The following is a 13,237-nucleotide window of genomic DNA, read 5'->3' on the forward strand; positions in this document are numbered from 1 at the left end:
TGTTAATCAATTTTCAACATTTTATTTTTACAATATTACTTTATTATTATTTACTTATACATCACACATCGCACGAGTACATGTCTTAATTAAGAGAAAATCAAATTCTCTCAAACTAGCCATAACTATATTTTCCTGTATGAAATAATTAGTCCAAATACAACTTTTGACATTTATAATATAATATTACAATTCATAACATGTTTGATTGTGTAATACATATGCATTCAATTCAATTACACAAAAAAAAAAAAAAATCAATAGATACACACCACTATCCTATGAAAAACTTCAGCTCAATGGATTCCCTAATTAAATTCCAAAAAGACAGAACTCTTGACATGTAATAACAAATTTCATCTAAGGTCAAGATATATCGTCCTAGCTAAGAAGATAATCGATGTGAAACATCTTATTAGTTGGTGATATATGTAAATATTTTTATTAACGTTATATGAATCTTGAGACTTTCTTTCATCCTAATAATCCCCAATATCCTTCCGTCTTAGGCAACAACACAAAAGGCGGAAGAACGACTTGAGTAACCAAAAGACTAATCTACAGAAAAATCCTAAAAATATCAAAACAACCAACAGTGCCCAAAAAAGGCCATAATAAAGTGCTAATTTAGAAAATGGTCCATCAAGTGGATACATAATCATCCAAATAGAAATAATATAAGCCCCAGCAGTACAAAACACTGAAATACAATTAACAATTATAAGCAACCACATAACAAACTTGTTACTAAGTTGAAATCCAGTTACCAACAACAAGATTATTGTCTGAGAAGCAGAGAAAGATATTGCACATAGCAATGTGAAAACTTCATATCTAAATTTTTGGTCACTGTCACCACTAGAGGCAATTACTGAAGTACCAGCTTTGCATGTTGTATTAAATGCACAACCATCTTCTGTTTTATTTGTGTTTGTTTGCCAAACACCCCCTGGGGGGTTAATAGCAATTTGGAAAGTTAAAGATGCAATAACTGTTGCTACCACCATAAGTGAACCTCTCATTTGTTCCAACCAATTTCCTTGATTTTGATACCTTGTGAATACTTGTTGTGCTCCATTTTGAATCACCACACCATCCATTTTTATTTTTTGTGTCTATCTAGTAATTTTCTTCTAAACCTTTATAACGAATGATTATGTATTGAAGTATTATATAGTTTTTTTTTTTCTGGAATGAATTTTGTCATATAGTAATTGCAATCATGATGCATTTTCATGGGAACCTTCCTCTAAATAGAGCTTTGGGTTTGGGTCAACGTGAATTAATTAAATATCTTTTTTGACAATAACGTTAATTAATTAATTGAATGTTTGTTATTAGTATTTTCAACAAGGGTTGGAATATTCAATAATGAGGCAATAATTTAAAATGCAATGTATGGTATAGGGTCGGAAGTAAACTATTTTTTTCATATCATCATATTAAGCTAAATAGTCATTGAAAGATATAACTTATTATAATAAAAGTCTTTAAAAATACAATTTATCATCAAAATAGTGCATGATCATTATAACGTCCAAAAATTAAATTATTTGATATTTTGATAATTTAAAAAATAATTTAAATTTTTTACTGACTCAAATACTAAAGTGACCTTTTAAACAATTTTATATTGATTAAAAATTTATTTAACTAAATCCATAGATAAACAAACATGTTAGTGAAGACAAAGATGACTACTTTGTAGCATTCCAATTATGTTTGTCATCATTAGAGGAATCCTCCTTTTACAATATATAGACTATGTCAAGTTCCACAAAATTGACTTGTCTTTAATGTAGAAAATAACTCTGATTCCCTTATGAGAAAACTTCAACTTGAGGTCCTCGAGCTTACGGTGAAAACTACTAATAATTGTCATATACTGCCAAAACATCTTTGAATACAATGCCTTATGTGTAAGACTAGAATTTGAGCAACGATTTTGAGGTTTTGTAGAAACGGCGATTTTGCGAGAGACTGCAATTCAAGGAAACAAAATTAGGGTTAGGTTACAGTGATCGAGTTTTGGTTTTATGGGAGATTTTTGGGGGCGAGTTTTATTTTAAAGTGCTTTTTAGTTTATAGTATTTTACTAATATTGCACGTTAGCAAGCTTGTTGTGAAAAGCGCTTATGACGATATTTGTGTCTAAGTTTTACTATTATATCGTTTTTTTAAAGAAAACGATGTTAAATATGCACTATAAAATCTAAATTTTAGTGTAGTTTGACAACACTTTTAGAAAAAATATTGTCTAATACTTCGTGTTATTTTAAATAAAATACAACTACACTTTTATTCAACAAACCTTGTTAAAGGTGCTGCTCTGTTAAATTCAAATTTTAGTGTAGTGACACATAAATCTATTAGTTAAGTATATGGTAACATCTGCTATTAATATTTAATGTAATTCTTTTCTAATGATGAGTAAGAGAAACAAAAAATTCTCATTTAAGTTTGTTGGATTTGTGTTGGTGACAATTGCTGCAAGACTTTGATAATGAAGTTGTTGATGAAGATTATATGTAGCAAATTTCAAAGTGTGTCGTTACACTAGTCTTTAGGTTCGATTCACCCCCACCAATTGGATGAAAATGAGATAACCAGCGAATCCCCTTCAAGGTACTTTGGAAAATCTTGATATGATTTGCACTATCACACTAAGAGTATCTTTCAATATTATGTTACAAAATAATGTTTCATATCGTTCATTTATGCATTAGAGAAGAATAAGATGACTTAGAATATAAGAATTAGTGAGAAAAGTGGATGACAATCTCCAAATTTTCGTGTATTCATTATGTCCAAAGTGACATTATTTATAGGAAAATAATGTCACTTGAGAAAGAGGTGCAATTCTTGATTTTGCCATTATGTTTCACGAAAGGATATATGCATATAATGTTCAGTAATTGCCTAAAGCATTGCAATGGTTTGGTAGTTAATTAGTGCCTCTTTTCGCGCATGACCCGTGTACGAGTCCGTCCAGGACATAACAAGAAAACACACGCTAGGATCAAACTCAAGACATAACTGTTTCACATCTAGAACACAACCACTGAACCAACAACTAAATCATGTCAAATAAAACCAATTATACATACATATATTCACCAATATTTTGGAATTATCTCACAATCCCCTACCATTTTCAAAATATACTTAGTCCCATAATTTGGAAATATCATGGTTTCAGATAATAGTATCTTACAATTTGAACCACTACTTAGTAAGCTATGGGTTTCACTTATCCCGAATAGATTGATAGACAAACTGTGAACCAGTTATTAATTCGAACAAGTGTGCACAACCTACACATGAAATCTCATTACTATCGAAAGAATTTTACATATGACACATTTGATAAGACCTTGTGTCATGTACTCTTTTGATGAGAATTTAAGAGTCAAGCCCTTTAACTCTTTGAAGCGGCCTCACTTCATCCTCACATAGGTAGACTATATAAGAAATACAACCATCATATGTACTTCAGCAAATTCATGCTATATGTCTATTAAGACTAAAACTCAACCTTCCAACTTTATTGATAGCGTTTCAACAAGTGTACTAAATTGTTGCAAGTAATAATTAAAACGGTAGTACCGAGTGTCGAACTCAAGGATTACGTTTTACTATTGAATTATATTTAATTACAAAAATTGAACAAAAAATTTCCAAATTGATTGAAATAATATTTAAAATTAACAATAGTATTAAAATTGATCCTTTATGATAAGAAAAATGTCAGGGATGAATTTTACTTCAAATCCAACATTGGTGTCTAATTTGATCCTAGTTACTGAATTTCTTTATTGAATTATTACCAAATTCTCTTTATTATTGTTTCCCTAATGTCTTAATGACAGAACCTTTAATTTCAAAGTAACCCATAATTCTTTAGTGGATTTAAGATTAGAATTAAACCTTATCGTACATGAATTCTCTTGTTAAACTATTTCCTTACAACTAATTTAATTGGTTTCATGACCTGCATCTATCCCTAGACTACAAATTCATGAATTTCTCATCTCAAACATTCGTAAAGTCCACTTTCGTTTCAAAATACGAATCGTAGAACATTTTAATGTTGATCTAGCAATAAAAAAAATTAATCATAGAGATGAGAAAAATAATTAAATAAACTCATTCATATAACTAGAAATCAAATAAGAAAAATAAGGGTTTCATCTTGTTACAATCATCCCTAACAAATAGAGTTTAGTTACTCATGACAGAGATAGAAAAAATAGAGATTAAATAAGAATTACAAGAAAGATTCACAATGATTCTTGATAAAACTGCTCCAATGGTGTTAGAAACGGTCGTCTTTGAGTCTTCATGAAAGTTGTAGCTATGAATCTTAACTTTCATTTGCACTTAGTTTGACTCCAATTAAACATCTAAAACTCCAGATATGGCTGAAATACTCCACGTAGGCCATGTTGATTTCTCACCAAAATTCAGCACTACTATAAAACAAAGAAACAATGCAAAACTATGAAAAATCTCTACTTAAAATCAAGGAAATAAAAACGTAAATATTTCATTAAATCAAAGAACTAAAATCAACAAAATATATCAAATAACTACTTAAATTAACTAATGAATAAAAGATAAATAAGACTAAAAACAATGAAAAATATTCATATGATGAAGAGTGATCACAACCCAAAATTTAATCTATTGCTTGTCCTCAAGCAACAATTAATGTCAGATTTGTTACAGTTAAAATCAAACTTAAACTCAATTTCTCAAATCAAATCAAACTCAATTCTCAAAGTTCTAGCTACTACAAAACATTAATCATGTTTAGTGGTTGCTTACAAAAAAAAAAAAAACAACACAATTTGTACAATTTAGCATTCATCATCAAGTTTAACTCTCTCTTCACACAATTTGACCAAAATTTCTCTCAAGTGTTTAGCAAAGATTATGAATTTATCACTCAAATCCTAGAACATGCATCACGCTACCATAAGTTTGAAAAAAATTCTAGTTAGTAATCACAATGCAAAAAATACATACACTTTTGGATGACTTCTGAGTTGTAATGTGGCTTAGGTAAGGGTATGTCATTTTGGGATAGTAGACTTTACTACTTAGAGTTAGGTACATGTTTTCAAATTATTCTACCATTTTTTTTCTTCCCATTTTCAGTGTGGGGATTCTCAAACATTGACAAAAGAACGAAGAAAATTTTATTTATCAAAGTACACAACTGATTTTTTTTTTAATTTTTTATGTATTTATTATTTTATTTTATTTATGAGAATCACCACCCCAAACTTAGAAAGTTGTCATCCCATGAGCAACTTCAAACTTAAAATTTTATCAAGATGAGAACAAGTTTTTCTACATAACTCCAAGTAAGGTGATTGAATTAAAGTCAAGTCTTTGGTTTGTAATGTGGCTAGTAACCGAAAGAAAATGGCAACACTCAAAGGAGCTATCAAAGGATAACATTTGCATAGGATAGTTAGAAAGGCTCAAACGACCAAATAAAATTGCATCCGTGTATGCATAAATTACAAGTGATGCAAGTCAGAATTAGTGCAAGTTCTGAAGGAATAACACATGTCTGGATAATCACACAACAAAGAATTAAAGTGTTTAGGCTCAAAAGCTCACAACTAGGATAATAAGAAAAAGTATGAACTATCTAAATGATGTCAAACATGCTACTACAAAATTTATTTAGTTTTTTGTTTTATTTAAAAAATGGCAAGTGAGACTTCGACAACCAAGGAGTAATCAACAATGCATGCATTAGTGAAACTTATCGAATTGAGGAATGATATGAGCAAAGAAATAGAGTTTAATTTCAAAATCCTAAAGAGAAAACTTAAGACCAAATGCAAGTTGTTAATAATTCTTCATCATAGTGCACATTTACACACAATTAGAAAGAAACAAATTAAAATAACAAAAATAAGATTGAAAAAAATAAAAGTTACATCTACTTGTGGGTTGCCTCTCACGAAGCGCTTCTTTAAAGTCATTAGCTTGACGCCTCAACTATTGTCAAGGTGACATATATGACAGGAAGAACACATCATCCTTCTTCTTCCTTTTGTTTGGTAGAAATTCCATAAACTTGAGTAATAAAAGATGTTGCTTCCATGTACTTCTCAATTGGACATTGATGAACAAAACATTGATTGAATCCCAAACTTCATCAATCTCTTCTTTTTTCTTTTCCTCGTTCGTCTTTTCCTCTTGCTTATCTTCTTCTACCACAACAATGAAATTATCTTTAATCTTCAACTTCTCCTCCATCTTCTCAAACTTAACCACTTGCTCAAATAACCTCTCACATTGACTTTCAAATTTTTCAATTGAAACCATGCTATTCTTCACGAATTCAATAAAAACGTCCATAATGTGATAGTCTTTGTCATTTGATTATTTGGATAGAATTTTAGGAGGTAGAATTTGTTTCCAATTGATCTTTTGAATATAACACTCGTCGTTTTTTGCATCTTTGACCAACAAATCTTCATATTCTATTACTTTGACATAGTCATTAAAACAAGTTCCATTCATATGTCCTTCTCTGCAAAAGTCACACCTAAGAGTCTGCATCTAAGGGATCTGAGTGCGATATTTTAAAAATGTATCTTTCAAGATTTGTTACTCAATCATGCAACATATACCAGATATAAGACAAGTATCACACTCTTCATATAATTGTAGTAGAATATCGTTCATACTCTACAGCGAATAGTTATCTCAAACAAAGAAAAGACGAACCACTAGCAAGCTCAACAAATAAAAATAGAAAATAAAAGAAAAACAATTTTTTTTCAAAATTTAAATTTAAATAAAAGCAAAAAATTTATTGCGGAGAAAAAAATTTCAATTAAGTAAATAAATTAAATGCTTAATTGCAGTTTTGGCCCCCCTATATTAGATGAATCGCAAAAGTAGTCCCCCCATTTTATTTCTCCTCAGTTTTGGTCCCCAAAAAGAAATTTGGCCCAAAACTTGATGAAATTTCATGTTTTTACGTTGAATTAAGTTACACCATCATCAAGATCTCGTGGTGTAACAATTGTACCTGAAATCTATGATCATAAATGGTGTGGTGTGACTTAAAAAATGACATTTCGTCAAGTTTTAGACCAAAATTCTGTTTGAGGGACCAAAACTTGGGAGAAATAAAATGGGAGGACTACTTTTGTGATTCAAGAGTGATATGGCAATCCACGACAACGGTGCCAAAAACTTGATAGTGTTTTAGCAAGTGTACTGAATCGTTGCAAGTAATAATTAAAATAGTAGTATCAAGTGTCCAACTCAAGGATTGCGTTTTACTATTGAATTATATTTAATTACGAAAATTGAACAAAAAGTTTCCAAATTGATTGAAATAATATTTAAAATTAACAACAGTAATAAAATTGATCATTTATGATAAGAAAAATGTCATTGATGAGATTCACTTCGAATCCAACCTTGGTGTCTAATTTGATCCTAGTTACTGAATTCCTTTATTGAATTATTACCGAATTCTCTTTATTATTCTTGCCCTAATGTCTTAGTGACAAAACATTTAATTCCAAATTAACCCCTAATTTCTTAGTGGATTTAAGATTACAATTAAACCTTATCGTACATGAATTCTCTTGTTAAACTATTGCCTTGCAACTAACTTAATTAGTTTAATGACCTGCATATATCCTTAGACTACAAATTCATGAATTTCTCATCTCAAGTATTCGTAAAGTCCACTTCCGTTTTAAAATACAAATCGTCGAACATTTTAATGTTGATCAAGCAATAAAAAGCATTAAGCACATATATGAGAAAAATAATTCAATAAACTCATTCATATAACTAGAAATCAAATAAAAAATAAGCGTTTCATCTTGTTATACTCATCCCTAACAAATAGGGTTTAGTTACTCATGACAAAGATAGAAAAGATAGAGATTAGAGAAGAATTACAAGAAAGATTCATGAATGATTCTTGATAAAACTGCTCCAATGGTGTTAGAAACATTCGTCTTTGAGTTTCTATGCTAGGGCACAAGTCTCCCCACTTTTCAATAGTAAAAAAGATTCCTTAAAAGTGAAAAAATGCGTTTTTAAACATTCAACCGCGTGCCATGTGCCCCAGGTGCGAAATTTGCGTTTCAAGTGCGTCCCAACAGTGGCAAAATGCTGAAAATGCGCCTCAGGCGCGGCTATTGCGCTTCAGGCGCACAACTTCTTTTGTTTTACGTTTTCTGCATTTTTCTCCTCTTTAGAGTCTGAATTGGGTTCCGATGGCTGCATGAAAGTTGTAGTTATGGATCTTAGCTTTCATTTGCACTTGATTTGACTATAATTGGTCATCGAAAACTCCAGATATGGCTGAAATACTCCATATAGGTCATGTTGATTTCTCACTAATTCAGCACTGCACTAAAACAAAGAAACAACACAAAACTACGATATATTCAAAACCATGTCCCTTGTCAGACCTTTCGTCAATGGATTTGCAAGATTCTTTTTAGTTCTTACAAACACTATGGATATTACTCCATTTAAAATTAAATCATTTACATAGCTATGTCTTAGACCAATATGTCTAGATTTTTTATCATATACTTGACTATATGTTTTGGATAGTGTGGATTGACTATCATAATGTACGGATACTGGTGCGATTGGCTTTGGCCAAATTGGTATCTCATACAACAACTTTCTTAGTCATTCTACCTCTTTACTACCTGCAGCTAAGGCAATGAACTCTACAGCCATGGTGGAGTCAACAATGTAAGTTTATTTCTTTGATGCCCAGGAAACTGCACCTCCACTAAGGTTTAAGATCCATCAACTTGTGGAAGCATGATCCTCAACATAAGTTACTCAACTGACATCTGTATATCCTTCCAAAAACTGAAGGATATCCACTATAGTTAAATGTTTCTTTCAAATGATTTAATATGCCAATGTTCTTTACTTGGACTGCTAGTATACCGACTTTATCTACCTACAACATATGCTATATCAGGTCTGATATAGGTCATGGCATACATCAAACATCCAATTATCTTTGAATAATCTAGTTGTGCCACATGACATCCTTTATGTGGTTGTAAATTAACATTTTGATCGAATGTGGGTAAAAATATGTTTGCAATTAAATTGATCAAATTCCTTTAGCACTTTCTCAATATAGTGAGATTGAGATAAACTAATATTTACTCCATCTCTAATGATTTTAATTCCTAAAATCACAGCTGTTTCACCTAAATCTTTCATATCAAAATTTTTTGATAAGAAAGTTTTAATTTTTTTTTTACCTCATCTAAATTGGTGCCAAAGATTAACATATCATCCACATATAAACAAAACATAACACCATTTCCATTATGAAATTTACTATAAAACACTTGTCACATTCATTTATTTTGTATCCATTAGAGAGCAAAACTTTATCAAACTTTTGGTGCCATTGTTTGGGTGCTTGTTTTAACCCGTATAAAGATTTAGTCAATTTACACACTTTATGTTCTTGCTCTTTGATAACAAATCCTTCAATTTTTTTCATATACACCTCTTCATCTAACTCTCCATTTAGGAAAGTAGTTTTGACATCCATTTGATGAATTACAAACTTATAGATAGAAGCTAGTGTCAAAAGCACTCTTATCGATGCAATTCTTACAACATGTGCATAAGTATCAAAGTAGTCGATACCTTCTTTTTGTGTAAACCCTTTGGCAACAAGTCTATCTTTGAATTTATCAATGGTACCATCAAATTTCATTTTCTTCTTAAAGATCCATACAACCTATTGGTTTGGATCCAGGTGGAAGGTCTACTAATTTCCAAGTTTTATTCCCCATAATTGAGTCCATTTCCTCTTGGATGACTTCTTTCCAAAAGGCAGGGTCTTGAGACTTTATTGCCTTTTCATATGTGTCTGGGTCACTCTCTAAATTGTATCAAATTGGTCCATAACTGTTAATAAAATCATTTGTACCTTCTACAAGGAACATAAAGAAGTCTAATCCATAATTTTTCTCTTTTCTAACTATTTTACTTCTTCTAGGTTCTGAACATGTCAAAGTATCATTTTAGATATATTATTTTCTAGGCTTTGTACACTAGATCGTGTTGAAGAAAAAAAAAAGATCAATATACCTTGTTTGAATAATAGTTTGATAATAGAAGGTTTATAATAGGGTTACAAAAAAGGAAAAAATAGATAAAAGTTGAAGAAGAAAATTTTAGTGGTTTGTTTGACATTAGGATAAACCACTTGAAAGTGGAAGACACTTTCACTTTAGTCGTTGACTTAGTCAAAACTTGAATTAGTTATCAAATTATCGAAATATCAAATAGTTTAGTTATTGGCATTGTAATAGTCATTGACTAATTTGACACTAATTTGTATATTTCATAGATAATTTGCTGACTAATTTGAGTTTTTAACTTAGTCAAGAACTAAAATGACGTCGTTTTACATTTTCATGAACTAAAGTGGTAATTTACCATCCATTTTAGTGTTAGTCGATCGATGTAAATATATGTATTTCAAAATCTAAAATTACTATATTGCGAGTCCTGTTAAAATTTTATGGTGGGGATTGTTAATATTTATAGAGGGGATAAACTATATGTTAATATACTCTCGTTGAAATTGTAATCCATTAAGATTCTTATAAATTTGTTGCAACAAATTGGAATATCCATTATACTCTTTTAATATAACTCGTATTAGTTACTAGACACAATATTCTGACCAAACAAACTATCTAGTCTAGAATAATTGGAGTTTAAGTGTCGTTTGCTCACTACAAACAAATCATGTTGGAAAATCTCCATAAAGTGGTGATTACGACCAAACAAAATATTGTGTTATAGTTATGAAACAACCTTATGCTAGTTCAAAAATCTCGACTTTGAGAAATAAACAGTGCGGAGAGAAAAGTTGTTAGTATTTTGATTGAGCATTGAGGATGTTTGATTTGGGATGATCTCCTAAGTAACAATCACAAGTTGCTTATAATATATTTATGTAATTATTATTGCATGATAATATTATTTTGTTTTTCCTTATGTGGGATCATGTGGAAAATTTGTATATAAATAATTCACCAAATAACAAACACATAACATAATCTTGAAAATTAAGCTAGGAAGTTTCTTACATTTATTCCACAAGCAGCCAAACCCCCTTTACATAAAGACCATTGGAAAAGCCATAAAATAACTACACAATTAAGACTCTTAAAAACATTTATTGTGACATACACTAAAAGAACAAGGACTCTAATTTAATTAAAAAAAACACATCATTTGGCGCATTTATTGAGACTCCTAACAAAGAACCTAACAATGAGATAAATAGCAATAACAATTACAACAAAAGCAACCCAAACAATAACAACAACACCAAACGCATTTCCAGCAATAGAGTTCCAAATAGAGTTTGGTGTGACCATAGAAGCAGCAAACAAGTAAGTAAGAGCAAGACTTGTGAGTGAGACACACATTCCTGTTGATAAGAGCCATATTGAAAATGAATTGTTGATTTGAATTCCACTAACAAGCAATAGACAAACACTTATTGATGCAATGAAACAAATTGTATTGCATATCATAAATCCTAAATATTTATTATGGTTCACCGTAGCCATGACGGCTTCGCCGGCGCATACTAAACCGGAACAAAAAGCTTTGTCACTTAGACCAACTTGGACGACGCCGCCCGGCGGATTAGTGGCGAGTGAAAATGTCATAGTTACAATTATTTGAGCAATTAAACTTATGCTACCTTTCATTTCATTTAACCATTTACCTTTGTCGTTGTATTCAAACCATTCCCCTGCACTCTCTAATAATGTTCTGTTCCTAGACATTTTTGAGGTTTCTCTTTATCACTATTTTCTTTTTCTTTTTTTATATATGTTGCAATGACAATTATTGGATATATATAGAGGATTTTGGTTTGCTTGTAGATAAGAGTTTGGTCCAAATTAAATGTATCAATAGATTTTGACATTATATGACAATCATTAGTCAAGTAGTTTTTACTATATGCTCGTGGTCTTCAACTTGTGTTTGTCTTTAAGTTGTGAAGCCATCGTGAATTGGCATTTTTCTTGTAATTATCATAAAAATATGAAGTATTTTCAGGGAACCTTCTGCTAAATAGAGAAGATTTTTGTCTAAATAAATAAAGATTCAATTTAGTTAAAAATAGAGACTCAATTTAGCCATGAAAAAATTAAATAAAATTTTTAGTCTTTAAAAAAATTAAATAAAATTTTTAGTCTTTAAAAAAATTAAATCAGGACAATTTAGTTTTTATCTTTTTTATATTTTATTGATTAATGAAGGAAAGATGGATGAAAGAGAAGACAGTGAAAATAATAATAATAATAATAATAATAATAATAATAATAATAATAATAATAATAATAATAATAATAATAATAATAAAGAATAAGTTGATTATTTATTAATTTAGTATAAGAGAAAATGAAAAAAAAAAGTATGAAAGTAAAAAATATATGCATTTATAAAATGATATAAATGTTCTTAAAAAAACTAAATATGATAAAAAGAATAGAAATAAATATTTCATTACAATCAATAAAAAATTTATAAAACATAAAAAAAACATAAAGATAATAAATATATAAAATAAATTTTATAACAAGCAAAGAAAAACGTTTCAATTAATTAAATAATAAATATTTGATTTTTATTCTCTTTATATTTTCTATTTTTCTTTTAAGATATCTAACTTTTGCTTAAAGACATTTATGCATGTGATTTTATAAGTTCTCACATTTCTTTTCATTTCTTTTAAAGTTTAATTTATACGCTATGATAATATAAAATTATTTTATATTGTCAGTTAATAAGAATTAATATTTTTATTCTTAAGCATAAGTAACACATTTTAATTGAATAAAATATAAAAAACCAAAAAAAACATCCTAATTGGGTAATTAATCCCATAATCCTTATGTAGTTTTATTTTATTAACTGAAGACAATTACTATTTGTAGTTTTTTTGTTTTAATTCCATTGAAATATTTTAAGGGTCTATTTATTATGTATTATAAAATAAATAAAAATTAGAGATTAAGTTTTAGAGATTTGAATATAAAATAATTTTCAAAATGACTTAGTATTTATGTCATGTTTATAAAATACAGAAGAGTCGTATTTTGTATTTGTGTTTCAATCTATGTATTTGTATTTTATTTTATATTAAATTTTATATTCT

At 29.4% G+C, this 13,237-nt stretch overlaps 1 protein-coding gene across 1 annotated transcript; it reads right to left on the reverse strand.

The window, feature by feature from the left end:
- Nucleotides 1-11,098: 11,098 nt before the first annotated feature.
- Nucleotides 11,099-11,912, reverse strand: LOC101494327 (uncharacterized). The gene has a single exon (XM_004510365.3). The coding sequence runs from the start codon at nt 11,856-11,858 to the stop codon at nt 11,292-11,294; it is 567 nt and encodes a 188-aa protein (XP_004510422.1). The 5' UTR covers nt 11,859-11,912; the 3' UTR covers nt 11,099-11,291.
- Between the last annotated feature and the right edge of the window lie 1,325 nt (nt 11,913-13,237).

Source organism: Cicer arietinum, chromosome 7 (assembly GCF_000331145.2).
Source record: "Cicer arietinum cultivar CDC Frontier isolate Library 1 chromosome 7, Cicar.CDCFrontier_v2.0, whole genome shotgun sequence".
Lineage (NCBI taxonomy): Eukaryota > Viridiplantae > Streptophyta > Magnoliopsida > Fabales > Fabaceae > Cicer > Cicer arietinum.